This window comes from Danio aesculapii, chromosome 2 (assembly GCF_903798145.1).
Source record: "Danio aesculapii chromosome 2, fDanAes4.1, whole genome shotgun sequence".
Lineage (NCBI taxonomy): Eukaryota > Metazoa > Chordata > Actinopteri > Cypriniformes > Danionidae > Danio > Danio aesculapii.
This window is the reverse complement of record NC_079436.1, coordinates 9,292,731-9,312,655: the sequence shown is the minus strand read 5'-3', so window position 1 is coordinate 9,312,655 and position 19,925 is coordinate 9,292,731. Positions and strand designations below refer to the sequence as shown.

At 35.3% G+C, this 19,925-nt stretch overlaps 1 protein-coding gene across 1 annotated transcript in view; it reads left to right on the top strand.

Moving 5' to 3' along the window:
• Nucleotides 1-16,649: 16,649 nt before the first annotated feature.
• Nucleotides 16,650-19,925, top strand: part of cdc14aa (cell division cycle 14Aa) — a 36,225-nt gene continuing 32,949 nt past the window's right edge. The window contains exons 1-3 of the mRNA XM_056464768.1: nt 16,650-16,785; nt 17,320-17,410; nt 17,513-17,588. Of these exons, the coding sequence (XP_056320743.1) occupies nt 16,743-16,785; nt 17,320-17,410; nt 17,513-17,588 (210 nt within the window). The 5' untranslated portion in view covers nt 16,650-16,742. The remainder of the gene's footprint in view (nt 16,786-17,319; nt 17,411-17,512; nt 17,589-19,925) is intronic.

Here is a 19,925-nt window from a genome sequence, read left to right as displayed (position 1 = left end):
AATATTCCTGCTGTTGGGCAACATAATGTACTTTTGAGGCTTTTTAAGTCAATAATGTAGTTGTTTAGATTGCAACTAAGGATAGTGCCTATTTCAAAATATTTATAATTTCTGAGAGACAGTGCATCGGCGTCCATTAGCCAAAGACGGTTGACATTGTCTATCCACAAGATGACACCAGGACCGCATAATAAGCTCTTGCTTAGAAGATTAAAACTGTGTGTTTTCTAACAACATCTGATCAAATCATTATTAAACTGGTAAGTGATATTCGAAGTCGATCTTTCTCTTTTGTATAGATTGCAACTATGCAGTTTATTTATAAAGACAGTGCCTATTTTAATATAGTTACTTTCCTATCCCGGTTCTCAACAGTGTTACTCAGAGACCTCACCCACAAATACCCCCTCCTTAAAGCAGTACGACTGTACAGATCATAAAGATAATCTAATGATCAATAATTCTTTACTAGAAAGTGCTACAGCCATAGGAAAGTAGAAAGTTTTTGTTAAAAGGTTTGGAAAAACCTGAAGGATAAGTTTGTTAAAACCAAAAGAGGTCATGGCAAAAGTGGAGACCTGGATACACAATTACAGATATGTGTTTTTCCACCATTCATAGGTTTTACACTGATTTATATATTGCAATTTTGAATTTAAAGGGCACATAGGTTACCCCTTTTTTCAGATTTAATATAAGTCTTTTGTGTCCCCAGAATGTGTCTGTAAAGGTTTAGCTCAAAACACCCATCAGATTATTTATTATAGCTGTTTGAAGTGTCTATATTATAGCTGGAAAAAAGGTTTTTCTGTTTTTTTGTACTGACCCTTTAAGGCTAGTCCTCCCCGCCCACCGTTCCTGTGCCTGTCAGCAATCGCCGCCCTCGGCTGCCTCAGGAAGCAGATCTCACATAACGTGTGTGAGAAATACTACAGTAAGAACTTTAACAATCAGTATTTGATGCATTTTTTTGTGGATTTGCAACAATGAGTCACACAATGTCATTACAAAGTTCACGCACACACACAGCAAGGACACAAACACATAGCGCAGACACACACACACACACACACACACACACACACACACACAAACGTAGCTCAGACATACACACACAGAGAGAGAGAGAGACAGCGCATTAAGCTTTGCACTCGTTTTGCACGCATATGTGTCATGATACTGGTAATATCCACTGCTGTATGGATATCTCTTATATTAATGTACAAAATAAACCTGATTTAATGTCCACAAACCGTAATTGAAGCGACTTCTTTTATAATTGTTCTGACAATGAAGTGTGCTGATGTGCTGATGAAGTGAATCGCTGTAATTCATTACACACGTGCTCTGTTTTAAAACATTTTAAACATAAAACTCACTCTTGATCACGTTTGTTGATGATTGATGAACCTAGCGAACTGAACACACCTTTTATTCTGGTCTGCTTTGCGCTCGTCCTCTCTTGATGATATGATTATACACGTGACTACTGGACATGTTAATGCCCGCAGCTGTCAATCAATATTGGTGGGCGGGGGGACCGCACTCCTACGTAAAGTTGCGGTCGGTCTGAAAACAGCTCCAATTGGTCCACCGTTTTTATGTTGTTAAATTTGAAAAAAAAGGACTGGGTGTGTTTATATCACCCCAATATGACAGTTTATTTCTGTCCAAACAGCTTGAAAAGTAGATTTTTCACCATAGGTGCCCTTTAAAACAATTTAATAGTTACAAAACTATGATAATGAAACAAATTATTTCTTTGATAACTGGAAAAGAATATTTGAACCTATCGGTTTACAAAAGACTGATGCCCTGTTTTTCTAGGCTTTATGGCGATAATGGTCAGGAATGTTGGACCATTATTGCCTTTTTAGCATAAGTAAAGGACAGAAACTAGCCAGACAGTAATGTGTGAACTGTGGAGTGGGCTCAATCTAAAAAAACATCTTTATTTTTTAGTAAGTGTACTTTTTTTTTTTTGCTTTTATTCTTACCATAATAAAAATATATTTGTAGAGCAGCTCATGCCCTACTGAAAAAAACAGCTTAAACCAGCATAGGCTGGTTGGCTGGTTTTAGCTGGTTGACCAGCCTGGTTTTAGAGGGGTTTTGGCCATTTCCAGGCTGGTTTCCAGCCATTTCCAGCCTGGTCTTAGCTGGTCAGGCTGGAAAATGACCAGCTTAAACCAGCTTGACCAGCTTAGCCAGGCTGGGAGCCCAGCCAAAACCAGCTATGTCCAGCTTAAACCAGGTTGGTCAAGCTGGTTTTAGCTGGATTTAGCTGGTCATTTTCCAGCCTAACCAGCTAAGACCAGGCTGGAAATGGCTGGAAATGGCCAAAACCCCTCTAAAACCAGGCTGATCAACCAGCTAAAACCAGCTAACCAGCCTAGGCTGGTTTAGGCTGGATTTTTCAGCAGGGTGTTCTCTTGTCATTAATATTTTAATAAACTTTAAAAGGTAAAACTGTCCTAAAATAATTTATAAAAATAATAAAAATAATTAGTTTAAAATATTGAATCATATTAATGATATGACGTAGTTCCGGAAACTTCCTACTTCTCCGTTTATCCGTCTGGTTTTACGGTGGGTTTCTTTTGACCGCGCCCTGTCGCTTTAAAGAATATCACAACGGCGAACGCGGCGAGTATACAGGTGCGCACACAGTCAGCGGAGGTGCGCGATGCGTCGCCAGGTGAAAGTATTAATCCAGCTTTATCGCAAACAACAGCAGTCTGGTAGTGATTGCATTGCTTTTCTCTTAGTTAATTATTGTGATATCCCGATTGCAACAGAGAAATGCTGTAGACTGTAACACTGTAAGAAAATATCTCTGTAGACTGATGGCATATATTTCATGTCAAGTTCAGCCTTTTAATCTTAAAATGTCAGCAAAATCATCTGTTTTGTCATCACTTTAGACATTACGCTTGAGAATCATTCAGACACTAGCTCTAAAGTGACGTTGGTGAATTAGTAACGGCTTCTGCTGTTTTGACACCTCATGTGCTTTATTCAGTGTTAAATGCTATTAATGTGAGTTTTAATGCCATTTTACATTACATTTATTGCCATACCACTGAAAGCAGCAGCAGATAGTTCACCTCAGAGCTTGAAAGTAAAATAAACCATTTGAAATTGAACTTTAGATCTGTGACTCAAAGTCAACACATATGAGTGATTCAGCATGTACATTTAATAATGTGAAAGAGGTTTAATATATATTAATAGGATTAAAAACCTTACCATTTCGTTGGAGTGCAGTGAGTGCACTAATCAGTCCTTCTGAATGGCTGTATTTAAATTTCTGTCGTGTTTCGTTTAGTGCAAACAGTCAAATTGCTCATCACTGCAAATCTTGTGGTGTTAGGACACGGGGTTACAATGTAACCTGCTCACCTAATGTTTACGTTCATAATATTTATATAATTTGCTAATTAATAACCACCTCATGTGGAACTCCGAATCTGAGTCTCATTTCAGAGTCTGCTACAGTACTCTCTACTAGAGGCCACGCATACTTTGAGAGCCTTCCACAAAGGCAACCCGGGATGCTGAAATATAATTGGCTAAACTGGCATTGGCAGGTTAAAAGAACCCAAATAAAGACAGCGGTTCCAGCATGTAGCGCACATTTTGAGAGCAGAATATCTGACTTCAGCGTTGTTGTTCAGATAAACATGTTCACTTAGCATGTTTCTTAAATATCTGCAAACATATTAAGATTTTTTAATGCTATAAAAGAGTCAGAAACTTACATACAGCATCTTTAAATGTCAAAAGTAAGGTCATGATGATCTATAAATATCTATACTAGAAAATAAACAAAATCAATACAGTATGTCACCATTATTAAAAGATAGTGACATCACAATCTCCGTCAATGTCCTAATACGCTTTTAATTAAATGATGAAGAAAGTTGACCTGGATCTTTCCCAGAGCTCCGATGGCCACCTCCGGGGGCAGGATCGCTGGTTTGGCATACGTCCCTTCAATTTAAACAACCAAAAAAACACACTTTTAATTCTATTATGATGAGAGATCTCTGAAAGCCTGCACTTGTTTCAGAGCTCAGCCCATAAAAGAAGCCTTTAGACTGATAAATAACCTAAAAACAGGACAGGGTAATGAACTGAAGGCCCAATATTTAGAGGTCAGCAACAGAGGCCTTCACAGGGTGTCCCAAACAATCCATGTTTTAAAGGTGCAGTGAGCAATTTACACACCACTAGAGGCATTACATTGAACTGCAATCTCTACATGTTTTCAATGTTCAACTAACAGGTCAGCTCACCCAAAAAATGCCCCACACACACAAACTTTTATACATTTCTTTCAGCTGTTGAACCCAAATTAAGATGTTCTGAAGAATGTTGAAAACAGTAGCATTTGACATCCAAAGTAGGAACAAAAATACTATGAAAGTCAATGGCTGTTTTTTTTTACAACCTTCTAACAGAAGAAAGAAACTCAAATGGGTTTGGAACAAGTGGAGGATGAGTAAATGATGACCGATTTTTCATTTTTAGGTGACCTGTCCCTTAGAACAAATTGTTCTGGTGACACCTGCTGGTCAGAATGGTGAAAATGTGAGTAAATGATGACAAAATTAGATGAACTATCCCAATAATAGTCTCATACTCGTTGTAACCATATCCGTTGTAACCATATATGGTTTGCCTAGATCGTGTGTGCTAGATTGTGTGTGCCTGAAATGTGTGTGGGTCTGCAGCTGGATTGGTGGCGACCTCTGAAATAGAGACTAAGCCGAAAGAAAATGAATGAATTAATGAATAATAATAATAATAATAATATGCAAAATTCTAGCAATTTACATTTTTGGCAACTTTGTTTTTATAGATCAAAATGCAATGTGGTATATGCCGAAGCATGCTAAAAGGACTTTTAATTTGTCAATAACCTGGGTTAATCGTTTCTGGTGAATTGTATCCCAATGCAAAATCAGCGCGTTTAAGGTCTGTTTTCTTTAAAAATCAGCGATCTCCACTGGCTGAGTGATATCTGATATAAAATGGGTCTCAGATTGTACAAGAAGCACTGCATTAAATTACATTTTCTCCGACCATTTCTTTATAATATGAACATTTATTTTACCCCAGTATATTTAATGGAGCTTCTGCGCTAGCCTGCCGAATCTGACGGGCGCGTGCGAGCAAACGGCTTTTTGTCTCGTTTTACGCTTGAGCAACTGAATGAATGCCAAAGTCTATTTAGCTGATTGTATTTTAATTACATTACAACATCGATGCTGTAAAAGAAACCATATAAAATAGAAAAAAACTCACAATAACAGGTCACTGGAAGTTGATCAGGAAACCCACTAGCTCGGCATATACACTATATCTGGATGCAACCATTATGATGCAGGCTGCGATATGTCAGACACAATAGGAAAAAAGAATGCACTCAATGGAGCGAGTGACGTCACTGTGAGAGGTATGGTTAGGTGTGGGGTTAGGTGAGCCCATTAAAAAGCATCGGATGCAGCTCAGATTGCACTGCACCGGGTCTGCATCCAGACCCCTCTCACAAAATGAGAAAGAACTTTTTTTTTTTTTACAATTATTTTTTAGGGGTTTTCACCTTTATTGGGATAGGACAGTGGAGGTATTACAAACAGGAAAGTGTGGGGAGCAGAGATAAGGGAAGGATTGGCAAAGGACCTAAAGCCGGAAATCGAACTCGGGTCGCCGTGAGCACCTTGGTGCTATGTGTCGACGCACTAACCACTAGGCTATTGGCGCCGACTGAAAGAACTTTTTGTAAGCCCTTGTGAATAAGACAGTAAATACCAAAAGTACATTCAATTAACAGATTATTATTATTTTAAAGCAGGACTTTGCAATGTGATAAAACTAGAAGAGTTTGGCAAGTAATTCAGTGATTCATATAACTGGCTTTCATTTTAGTGAGTTTAGTATTCCTCCTAAACTTATTTCTATTTTAAATAAAACAATATTTCCAATTGTAACCATTATTTAATCATTTTTTTTTCAGACAACTTACTGAAATTATTACACTCAAATAATGACATTTTCTGTGTGTTTAACCCTCTACCATTTGGCAGCATGTTATTTATGATCATTTCCCTGCCGCTGTTTCTTTAAGACCAACCTTCTTTTTTTTTTCTTTTTTTTTGGAAAGAGAAGACCTTAGTGTAGCCAATGATGTGCTTTGATTAGGTCACATGACATGCAGTGTTTTTCCTGTAGCGCGATTTCTGACAGCCTGTCGTTTATTGTGAGTAATTGCAGAATGTAAATGTAAACGTCAATAAAAACAAAGGATCAAACTATGTCAGATCCTCAAAAGAAATCTGAAACATCACCTCCAGTAAATCATGATGACATATTCACAACTTATAAAAGTTTTTATCACATTAGTTTTTTGTAAATCAATCAAGGCGAAGCAGTGGCGCAGTAGGTAGTGCTGTCGCCTCACAGCAAGAAGCACGCTGGTTCGAGCCTCGGCAAAATGAATGAATGATCAATCAAGTGTGTGTGTGTTGCCAAATGGCAATAATGTGCAATATTGCAATGGGTTTGCTAGCTAGCAAGGTTAGCTGAGATCCTTTAAGTTGTAACAATAGCAACATGAACGCTAGTAATATAATGTTGATATGGAAATGGAATTTGAATTATGGATAAAATCAAATTTTAATGACAATACTACTTTTGATTAGATATGAGTATACAGGGAACAGTGTTAGCAAGGACTACCATGATCTATGGTAAGTGAAAGAAGAAAAGGACAGAACTGGCTCTTCCTGCAGATGAAAGTGAGGATGAGATGGGTTTTAGTGACTATGAGAATGATGCAGACTGGACATTTGATAAGAGCAGGGATGCAGACAGTTCAAGTAAGTTGAGGCGTAGACAGGCATAGTATAGTATATAGAATATATAAACATTGTTAGCTAGTAGTTACATTATTCTGATGCATCTGGATATATTAGACTTGTTATTTAATTGTTATAATATTTACTGTAGAAAATATTTATATTTCCTGGAATTTGTAGTTATGATAATACAATATTAGGTTTGTTTTTTAATAATATTCAGCAAAAGAGAATGGAATAAATGAAAGTTATTGGAATATGAGTTGTATAAGGCTTCTGTATAAGTTCTGTGTTAAAGCTTATAATGCAACACCAGTTAAATCATTTCAAACAACTAAATTATTAATCATAAGGAAAATTCTAAAATGTAAATATCTAAGTTCGATCCACTGTTGGACATTGTTGCCATATGGAAAACACATCAAAGTTCATAAAGTACGTTAAAAATAAATACTTTTTTTTTTACAGCACTTCAAGTTAAGCCATTCTAAGAAATTAAAAACAGTCAAATATATATATATATATATATATATATATATATATATATATATATATATATATATATTTTATTAGATATCATAATGCGTGCAGTAAAGGATTCATCCCCACCCCTGCATGGTGCTAACCCTACCTCTCACAGCGATGTCACAAGCTCCATTGAGTGCGTTGTGTCTGAAATATGCAGTCTCAGCTTGCATATCCAAGTCTGCATCCAGATACTACTGGCATCATCCACCTCTTTAAAATTGTACTGAAGTTTGTTGAGAAACAAATTCACAAAGCAAAATCATGTGCATGTGACATCTTTAATAACACAGTACACTTTAATTTCAATTCATTTCATTAACACTAGATTTTTGTACAAACTCTGAAAGAACCTACCCTGATTGGGAACCCATTGTAGGGCGGTTTATGTCGATTTTAAAAAACTATGTTGGTACCACATAGAATAGTTTCACACCTTATTTCTCGAACATACCTTTTAAACTAATCAACAGTTGTTTCAGATGTTATTTTTCCTTCTCATTATTTGTGACACAACTATGTTTAAAGCTAGTTTAGTTTAGTAAGGGTGGCACTGAGCTGATCTGCTGTCCTGCAGTACACATGTGGCCTGATTTCACTGTATGGCTGACGTCAGGTGACGCTCGTGGTTCAGCAGTCATTCTTCTCATGGTCAGATTAGCAGGGCGGCCTTGAGTCTGAACTTCTTTTCCACCAGCCTGATAATCTGCTTAATTGGCTGACTGAAATGAATGGGTTAGACAGGAATAGATGAGCAGCTCTGACTGTGCAGGTGAGCTGAAGAACAGGACAGGTTCTGTGCGTTTTGTGCTCTGAAGGACAATAGTGCGTTTGGCAGATCACGACAAAACCCAACACAATTTAAAACGCAAGGGAAATCCTATTTATGTGTGTTATATTTATGTTTTAGCATTAACACTATTTTACCATTACACTTCTGATGGTGTTTCTGATAATTTGTCTTAAAGAAACATAATATGTTAATAGTATGTGTACTTATTTAATACTTTATTTACATAATATTTTCATTCATTTATTTTCCTTCAGCATGTTTGACTTATTGCCGGCAGTCCAGTGCATGTTGGACTCCAGCAGGGCTGTCCTTTGTCACCAATTCTGTTCATAATTTTTATTTTACATAATTCGTGACCTCCAGAAATGTATGTTGGGCTACTTTTTCAGAATGAGCCTTTTTGAGAACTGATTTCTTTTATCTTTGCCATGATGACAGTAAATAATATTTGACTAGATATTCTTCAAGACACTTCTATACAGCTTAAAGTGACATTTAAAGGCTTAACTAGGTTAATTAGGTTAACAGTTAACTGCAAGTTATTGTATAATGATGGTTTGTTCTGACCATCGGGAAAAATATAGCTTAAATGGGCTAATAATATTGACCTTAAAATGGTGTTTAAAAAATTAAAAATTGCTTTTATTCTAGCCGAAATAAAGCAAATAAGCCTTTCTCCAGAAGAAAAAATATTATCAGAAATACTGTGAAAATGTCCTTGCTCTGTTAAACATCTTTTAAGAAGAAAAGGAAAAACAATTCAAAGGGGGGCTAATAATTCTGACTTCAACTGTATAACTGGACAGATGAATGGATAGATGGAAAGGTAGATGCATAGATGGATGGATGGACAGACAGATGATGGATAGATGTATAGATAGATTGAAATAATAATTAGTTAAAATCGTTTTGTAGTAAAAAATAAAAAGCAAATATTAATGTCAGTTGGTGAAGTTTGTTCCACGCCGCTGTCGCCACTGGCTTACATGATTCGGGACTTGTGGAGCTGCGCATCAATGGATTTGCACTTGCATTCGATGGAATAACACTATTACCATTACACTTCTGATGGTGTTTCTGATACTTTGTCTTAAAGAAACATAATATATTAATAGTATGTGTACTTCTTTAATACTTTATTTACATAATATTTTCATTCATTTATTTTCCTTCAGCATGTTTGACTTATTGCCGGCAGTCCAGTGCATGTTGGACTCCAGCAGGGCTGTCCTTTGTCACCAATTCTGTTCATAATTTTTATTTTACATAATTCGTGACCTCCAGAAATGTATGTTGGGCTACTTTTTCAGAATGAGCCTTTTTGAGAACTGATTTCTTTTATCTTTGCCATGATGACAGTAAATAATATTTGACTAGATATTCTTCAAGACACTTCTATACAGCTTAAAGTGACATTTAAAGGCTTCACTAGGTTAATTAGGTTAACAGTTAACTGCAAGTTATTGTATAACGATGGTTTATTCTGACTATCGGGAAAAAATATAGCTTAAATGGGCTAATAATATTGACCTCAAAATGGTGTTTAAAAAATTAAAAATTGCTTTTATTCTAGCCGAAATAATGCAAATAAGCCTTTCTCCAGAAGAAAAAATATTATCAGACATACTGTGAAAATGTCCTTGCTCTGTTAAACATCATTTAAGAAGAAAAAGAAAAACAATTCAAAGGGGGGCTAATAATTCTGACTTCAACTGTATAACTGGACAGACGAATGAATAGATGGAAAGGTAGATGCATAGATGGATGGATGGACAGACAGATGATGGATAGATGTTAGATGTATAGATAGATTGAATTACTAATTAGTTAAAATCGTTTTGTAGTAAAAAATAAAAAGCAAATATTAATGTCAGTTGGTGAAGTTTGTTTCACGCCGCTGTCGCCACTGGCTTACATGGTTCGGGACTTGTGGAGCTGCGCATCAATGGATTTGCACTTGCATTCAATGGAATGACACTATTACCATTACACTTCTGATGGTGTTTCTGATACTTTGTCTTAAAGAAACATAATATGTTAATAGTATGTGTACTTATTTAATACTTTATTTACATAATATTTTCATTAATTTATTTTCCTTCAGCATGTTTGACTTATTGCCGGCAGTCCAGTGCATGTTGGACTCCAGCAGGGCTGTCCTTTGTCACCAATTCTGTTCATAATTTTTATTTTACATAATTCGTGACCTCCAGAAATGTATGTTGGGTTACTTTTTCAGAATGAGCCTATGTTGGTTTTCTGGGGGAATCTCGGATAAATGCAGGCTCCTATGGGTCTCCTACAATATTTGCAGCAACTATGGTGTAATTTAACAGAAAATCTGAAAAATCCACCTTCTGCTACTTTTCCAGCGTCCATCCTTTTAGCAGGCTGTGGGCCTTAACAAATGCTACACGTTTTTTTCAATTGTCTTTTGTTTAGTGTTGGCTTCTGGGCACTGATTCGGCCATGGAGGCCATTTCGAGACAGAATCTGACAAACTGTTCTGGTTGACACAGGGACTTCAGGTGACCAGGTCTTGTGGAGCTCTGCTGCAGTGGAAAATGGACTTGCCATGAATTTTTGAGCCAACAAAGGGTTCTCTCAAGCAGTTGTCTTGCGGGGTCTGCCTGACTTGGGCTTATCAAAAACGTCTCCAGTCTCTTTAGATCCTCTGTACTGACACTATTTACAATACAATTAATCTTTATTTCTATAGAGTTTTTACAATGTAGATTGTGTCAAAGCAGATTAACGTAGAAGTTCTAGTAAATTTAATTGTCAGTCCAGTTTTCAGAGTTAAGGTTCAGTTGAGTTCAGTTCAGTGCGGTTTAATTTTCGCTGCTGAAAGTCCAAAAACTGAAGAGCAAATCCATCGATGCGCAGCTCCACAAGTCCCTAACCATGCAAGCCAGTGGCGACAGCAGCGTGGAACAAACTTCACCAATTGACAAAAGTTGGGCTCGACCATTTCTCCTCCGGCCAAACTTCTTGTGCAGAGCTGCAGTCTAGGTGCCCGAGGCTGGAGAACGCTAGACGACCATCGTGGAGAATCTGCAAGTGGGGGAGGTCATCGGCTGGTGTACAGGCTGGCCCTTCAGGATCAATGCGAAGACTCGTCTGTCACTGGGGTCTTATAGGGATCAATCTCATGCTCTCCACTTCTCCATGACCACCACAGCAGCTGCTCGGGATACGACCTTGTCCAGGATTATGAAAAGCTTCCCGAACTGTGCTAGGAAGGCTGTTCCAGAGTTTAGGTGCCAGATATGAGCGAGATCTACCGCCTACTGTTGATTTTAACATTCTGGGAATAATCAGTTGTCCAGAATTAGTTGAGGATAGTGGATGTGAGGGGCTATAATACACCAGGAGCTCCTTCAAATACTGGGGAGCTAGCCCGTTCAGGGCTTTGTAGGTAGTCAATAAAATTTTTAAATATATTAGATATTTCATTGGGAGCCAATGTAATGATAAAGGAACTGGACTAGTGTGATGATCATATTTCTTTGTTCTAAAAAGCGCTCTAGCAACTGCATTTTGAACTAGCTGAAGTTTGTTAGCTAGGCCAACAGGGCATCCGCCTAGTAACGCAGTAAAATAGTCTAACCGAGAGGTCATGAAAGCATGAATAAGCTTTTCCGCATCAGACATTGATAGCATTTGTCGAAGTTTTGCAAAATTTTTAAGATGAAAAAATGCAGTTTTACAGATGCTTAGACACATTGAAGGTGTCTGCCACATCAGTATATCTGGTCTTTAGCCACTTGATAATCAACGCTTTAATCTCAGGGTGAATAGTCTTAGTCGTAGGCGTGTTTGCAGAGGTCTAGTTGCAGTTGATGTGAAGGTCTAGTGTAAAGCTGCGGTCACACTACAGTTTGAGCTTGCGAAATTCTGTCGTACGTCGCTGCGAAAAGGGGTGGGAATAAACAAGATAATTAGACATTAAAAAAAGCGAGCGATTGGTCCATATTTTAAATTTCTGTCCAGAGAGGTCGTGTTTTGATCCTCGATTGGTCTTAAGCAGTCAAGTGATGCGATTTCGCAGGTCAGAGTTCACCAAGCTTGAACCTTCCAACGCAGCGATCTGCAAAACTTGACGCATGACCTTGTGTTTCCGGTCTGAAGCATTCGTGTGCGTATGAATGGAAGTCTATGGGAGGAAAAGCCCAGTGTGACCGCAGTTTTATGGGGTTCTTTTAATACACTCCTGGGACCTAATTGATCCATTATTAGTCACAGATGACAAGGCACCACACTTATGTCTTTGCAAAAATTGACCCAAAGGGCTTTATCAAGCCTGGAATATTAGAATACTTTTTGAAAGTTTTGTTTTGCACTGAAACAATATTACAAAAGCTGTTGGGCTCAAAATGAGCCATTTCTTGTAAAGAAAAAATCTTGATTAGAATTATATTTCAGTCGCACTTCAGGTCAATTTGTACACAATCAACAAGTCTTTACTCAGAGACTGTAGAGATCGGGTTTGTTTTTTTTTTGTTTGTTTTTTTTTTATTGTCGTTGCTTTGTTTCATTCATCATCCAGGTCCAGTGGGGAAGAGCTCCTCGTCCAATGTTTCTCGAATATCTCCAGTGCTGAAAAGCTCTCCTGTGACGCTGTGGTTGACCTTGCCTGTTATGAGAAACCCTATTCCTCTTGGACTCTGGCCTCTACGCATGTCCTCATCTCAGGTGTTGCCTTCACGCTGTCTGACAGACACTGAAACCTGAATGAAGGAAAGGTACTCCAGGCTGCAGCAGTCAATATCGCATGCTGCTCTGTTATGGCAGAGACTGATGAAAACAATAGGAATGTGTCAGAAGCACAATCAGAGCCAGAATTCAGATGCTCCCTCCTCTTTGGGAATTGAGAGTAACCAAAACCCTTTGGCAGCACTGGAGCCGGGCCGTTTTGAAGTTGATCTGTAACTTGAGGCCGACACTTGATCCGCTCGCACCTTTGTTTCGTAGCACTTTGGCAGGTAGAGCTTTCTAGAGAAATGCAGTTCATTTCTTGGGTTCTTTGACTGGAGTGTTTCGGCTGTTTTCATGTGAGGGAGAACAAAAGGAGGTGATTGTTCATCAGCAGAGTCTTCTTCCTCCCTTTACGGACCTCAATGAAGGCATGTCCCATGTGTCGGCCTGGGGGGGACCGTGGCGCTTCAAACGCAGACGTCCTGTCATGGTGCCACCAACAGCCTGGATAACCCACATCACAGGTATATCTGTCTGTCTGTCTGTCTGTCTGTCTGTCTGTCTGTCTGTCTGTCTGTCTGTCTGTCTCTCTATCTGTCCTTTTTCTAAAGATCTATTATTCTATCCATCATTCTATCCATCCATCATTAATTGATCCCTCCAACTGAATACTTCTGTCATTCTATCTATCTGTCATCCATCTATTGATGTGTCTTCTGTACACATCGATATCTATATTTATCTGTTTTTTCTAAAGATATCTATCCATCTATCTATCTATCTATCTATCTATCTATCTATCTATCTATCTATCTATCTATCTATCTATCTATCTATCTATCTATCTATCTATCTATCTATCTATCTATCTATCTATCTAAGATCTATAATTCTATCTTTCCATCCATTTTAACCATCCATGCATCGTCCTATCCATCCATCCATCCATCCATCCATCCATCCATCCATCCATCCATCCATCCATCCATCCATCCATCCATCCATCCATCTATCTATCTATCTATCTATCTATCTATCTATCTATCTATCTATCTATCTATCTATCTATCTATCTATCTATCTATCTATCTATCTATCGTGTTTTTTCTAAAGATCTGTAATCCATCCATCCATCCATCCATCCATCCTTCTTTCTTTCTTTCTTTCTTTCTTTCTTTCTTCTTTCTTTTCTTTCTTTCTTTCTTTCTTTCTTTCTTTCTTTCTTTCTTTCTTTCTTTCTTTCTTTCTTTCTTTCTTTCTTTCTTTCTTTCTTTCTTTCTTTCTGTCTGTCTGTCTGTCTGTCTGTCTGTCTGTCTGTCTGTCTGTCTGTCTGTCTGTCTGTCTGTCTGTCTGTCTGTCTATCTATCTATCTAGCTAGCTATCTAGCTTTCGTCTGTTTTTTCTAAAGATCTGTAATCCATCCATCCATCCATCTGTCCGTCTCTCTGTCTGTCTGTCTATCTATCTGTCTATTTTTTTCCATAATTCTATCTATAATTTTATTCATCGATCCATCTAAAACTCTTCTTTGAGTTAAGAAAAGGATTTCAGGCTTGTGTGAATGTCTTTTGCATCATGCAAAATGAAAACACACTGCAATGTCTGAAAACAAAATGCATTTTTGATGCCGTTTCTTGAGATTAGTGCTAGTAGTTTTAATAATGTACAATTTGATTGTGAAAATTGCACCGTCAGCAAGGTTTTTGTGTGCATTGAAATCCAAAAGCAGAAGGATGTTGGTGTCTGATTGTGGCTGTATGTGAGCTGACTCAGGTCTGATCATATTAAGAGTTTTAGAGTTTGAGCATGTCAGCTGCACGTGCAGCCACTGATGGTCAGAGGTCAGATGACACAGCAGTGAGTGGCTGAACACTCTGCTCAGGCTTCACTACTGAAAATCTATAACTTTCATGTTTGGAAGGTAGTGAGAAGTGATAGCAATATCTGTCTGTTATCAAACCATAACATTAAAAGTCCGCTGTTTCAGCTCTTTCATACATTCAGGTACGTTATTATTCTTGCATTATTACAGTTTATGTCACATAAATATACAGTTAAAATCAGAATTATTAGCCCTTCTGAATTATTACCATAATAGTTTATAAACATAACAGTTTAAACTAATTTCTAAAAACTGATTTATTTTATTTTTGCCACAATGACAGTCCCTAATATTTTATTTTATTTATTTTTATTTGTTTATTTATTTTGACATGGACATGACAATTACACTTGACAACCAAATATATTTGTTTAAGTGTTTTAGCAAACTTGCTAATTCTCAACACCTGTCCACAGGAGGCTTGACATAAAATATAAGATATAATAGATATAATAAGATAAAATAGATACATATAAATATTATAAACATGAAATATTATAAACATTAAAACACATTATAAACACATAAACATTATAATTCTTTGCACAAAATTGCTGTTAAGGCGGCATGATCAACAAACTAATAGTAAACTATTTGTGTAAACACTGCTGTTTAGTTTTTAAACACTACACTATTAAACACTATTAAAACATTCATATTACTTTTTAGGCTAATAGGTAAATCATTCCACAATTTGGTTCCCCTAACAGAGAAAACAGATTGACCAAGACAGTCGCCATTAGCAGTTGCTCGTGTGACTCTGTGAGAGGTTTGATGCCTACTGATTTAATCAGAAAACAGCATTGGAACATGATTAAACATTTAAAAACCAATTAAGATTATTAAATTTAATAAAACTATCATAACTAAAAAGGTTATGTTTATGCTTTAAGTCTATTATTTTAATTGCTTGTTTATATATCGAATCAATAGGCTTCAATGTGGTGACTAGATATTTTGCAAAATACTGTTCAGCTTAAAGTGCAATTTAAAGGCTTAACTAGGTTAATTAGGTTAACTAGGCTAGGGTAATTTGGCAAGTCATTATATAATGATGGTTTTTTCTGTAGACAAGAAAACCTTATATATATATATATATATATATATATATATATATATATATATATATATATATATATATATATATATATATATATATATATATATATAATATATATATGAAAAGCTGCTTTTATTCTAGCCAAAATAAAACAAACAAGTCTTTATCCAGAAGAAAAAATTATAGGAAATACTGTAAAAAATTCCTTGCTCTGTTAAACATAATTTGGGAAATATTTAAACAAAAATCACAGTAGGGCTAATCATTGCGACTTTAACTGTATGTCTATGTACAAACCACACAGAATAATGCATAATAAATTCACATTAATAATTATTTTCTGGCTAATAGTCAAAGTTGGATGCAGAAGATTACACTCCACGCATATTTTGCCATTTTATGTCGCTAAATATAATAAATATATATGCTAAACATCTATATAGAAAGATCAGTGATGCTAAACTTTAGAGCGGCGCTGCGTCTCGAACTCCGATTGGTCGAAAGTAACCCCTCCTTAGCAACGCGCATTTGTGTGGTGGTGTGGCACGTGGTTACCAGGCGATGTACCTTTAACTTGTGTCGTGAAGTTTTCAGCTGTGGAAAAGCCTTCAGGAAAACTCTTCGAATGCAAAAGATAAGAGAAAACTGAAGCACACGAACATATACGAGATTAAACTGCGGGAAAATATCATGTTTTTAAGTGACTTTGCGTTCGGAAGAGATTTAGAGGATTTGCCTTCTATACTCGACCCAGAAGAGCTTATGGGACGCAGAAGTGGGTTATAACAGGACGGCGTTTACTTCGTTATATACGTATTTTCCCTCAAAACTACCGAATGTTCCAGTATAATAACACATTTTGGACCGAAAGGAAACGCGAGGAAATATTTTTAACATCCTGAAGTTTCGGTGCTGGTTAAAATGGGAGACTGTGAGCTGCGCGACGCTTCTGAGTTAATCAAAGGTAAAATAGTCGATTAGTGACTAGAATTAAGTTAAAATAACTCTTAATAAAATAATCATTGAAATATAATTTAGCCTGCTCAATTATGTAAATTCATAATTATATACCACATTAGCATATTCTGTACTCTGTAATGCAGCTAATGAAAACAAAATAACGTTATAAAGTTCATTACAGATCAGTTAACTTATTCATATATATATATATATATATATATATATATATATATATATATATATATATATATATATATATATATATATATATTCAATTATTAATATGTACATTTACATTATTATATGTAATTTTACATTAATGTTACGTTAATATGGTAAATGTGCTAATGTTAATTTGTATTGATTATTAAAGTTGTCTTTTTTATATGTACACAATTTTTACGTTTGTCGCTGTGGTTGTTGTTCAGTTTGCTAAAATATATGTCTAATAAATATATATTACATTTCTAAATTAATAATTTTAAGACATGTTTATGTGATTTATGTGTTCTTTTGTATTTTATTCTTCCCTTTCCAGATCGTCTGTATTTTGCTACTCTCAGAAGCAAACCCAAGAGCACAGCAAACACACATTTCTTCTGCACAGATGATGAATATATTTATGAAAAGTGAGTCTGCCCAAATTAAACAGCTCATGTGAAATTGCTTGTTTTTGTTTAAAATTTGCTTTAATCGCAAGTGGTGAGTTTATTCTTCATTTCTCTCTCAAGCTTTTATGCAGATTTTGGGCCCCTTAATCTGGCAATGCTGTACAGATACTGCTGCAAACTCAATAAAAAACTAAAGGTAAGACCGGCATCTTTGATTCAGATAGTTCTTTGTTTTAGTCACGTTGTTTGATATTTTTTTAAAGAGTAAATCAGAAATTCACATTTATCATAATTATTCATGCTACTCTTTGGATTCACAAACATTCAAAATGTTTTTAGCCAGTACACAAAAATTAGCTGGCTTAAAAAAAATAAATAAATGAAGTTCGGGGTAAAAAAAATCTCAAAATAAAAAAATTCTAAATTTAGGCCTTAAAAAGTCTTAAATTCACTGAAATATTGTGTTGTAGGTCTTAAATCACTTTAAACAGGTCTGATATTTCCTATGTACATGTAAAGCTACCCAATCGGGCCAACACCCATCCAATCACTAACATTCCCTCAATTTAACAAAAAGTTTAACAAGTTTATTTATTGACTCTTATTTATTAACTCTATTTGCCAACTCCATTTATATTTATAAACATATGGTTTAATCATCTTCCTTAATATAACATTTGATTTTAATGTTTTTTTTTTATGTTTTAACTGGGCCATTAGAAAAAAAACGTAGTGTTTAGCCTTGTGTAAGTCTGAAATTTAATTCATAATAATCTTAAAAAGTCTTAAATTTGACTTGTTGAAACCTGTAGAAACCCTGAAGTTCCTTTGCCAGTTCTGGGTTGTGGCTGGAAGGGGATCCGCTGCGTAAAACGTATGCCAGAGTAATTGGCGGTTCATTCTGCTGTGGCGACCCCTGATAAATCAGGCACTAAGCCAAAGGAAAATGAATGAAATTAGTCTCCTGCTCAATACTAATTAACCTTGTTAACGCTAGTTAATAAAAACACAATGGTTTATTGTTAGTTCTTTTCACCCACCCAAGACCCAATTCAATAATATTATTATTTTATATATATATATATATATATATATATATATATATATATATATATATATATATATATATATATATATATATATATATATATATATATATATATATATACACACACACAGTTGAAGTCAGAATTATTAGCACCCCTTTGATTTTTTGTTTCTTTGTTTAATATTTCCCAAATTATGTTTAACAGAGCAAGGAAATGTTCATGTCTGATAATATTTTTTCTTCAGGAGAAAGTCTTATTTGTTTTAGAATAAAAGCAGTTTTTAGTTTTTAAAACCATTTTAAGGTCAATATTATTAGCCCCTTTAAGCTATATATTTTTTCAATAGTCTACAGAACAAACCATCATTATACAATACCTCGCCTAATTACCCTAACCTGACTAGTTAACCTAATTAACCTAGTTAAGCCTTTAAATGTCACTTTAAGCTGTATAGAAGTGTCTTGAAAAGTAGGGGGGCTAATAATTCTGACTTCAACTGTATATGTAATATACTTATAATTATATATAATTTATTTTAATAATATATCAGTAAATTAGTGACATTAAACAAGATTAATACATTTTACAATTAATGTAGTTATGTTTTAAACGTTTACAAAGAAATGAAAATGGTTTGTTATTTTATATATATATATATATACAGTATATATATATATATATATATATATATATATATATATATATATATATATATATATATATAATTTATTTATTAATTTTTTTTATGTAAGTTTCAGTATGTGTTCTCTACTTACACAAAATTGCACAGAGTAGTGAATAAATATGTGATTTGGGATTCACATTTATCTTATCTTATACTGTATCTATTATTGGTCCTAGCATCGCAAGTATACTCTTTACAATGATTAACTTCTCAATGCAAGCATCCATGGGTTTGTAATGGCAAATAATAAAGAGAGTCTATAATGAGTTATAACCAGTTCCTTCAGTGAACAGTAGAGAGCGCTGTATTACTGTGAGAAAGTAGTCCTTATGAAGGGCAGATAGAATTTTCTGGCATGAATGACTGAACTTCAGTGACATACTTTGCATCTGGAGCTGACAGATTAGGAGTATACACAGCTCAAAGAGCTCATGCTAAAAAATTATTATAAAACTTTTCTCAGAATCAACTACACTGGGTTCTATGTTTAAAGTTTTTATTGCGAATTTTATTTTTAACACTTTTTCAGTACAAATTGTTACATATCGTTATCTTTGTTTTTTTGTTTGTTTTTTTTTTACAAAAGAGAAGAAAAAATATATAAAAGGTAAAATAATAATCATAATAAGGGTAAAAGAAAAAGTAAACGAGTAACAAAAGTGTACAGAAAATTATGACCAACTGAATGCAGTCATTCAACAATCACAATCAAATGTTCAGATACAGATAATCCTCAAACATTTGACAACCAATACAGTTTTGAATGGTATATCTATTGTTATGTTATTTTAAACCTACT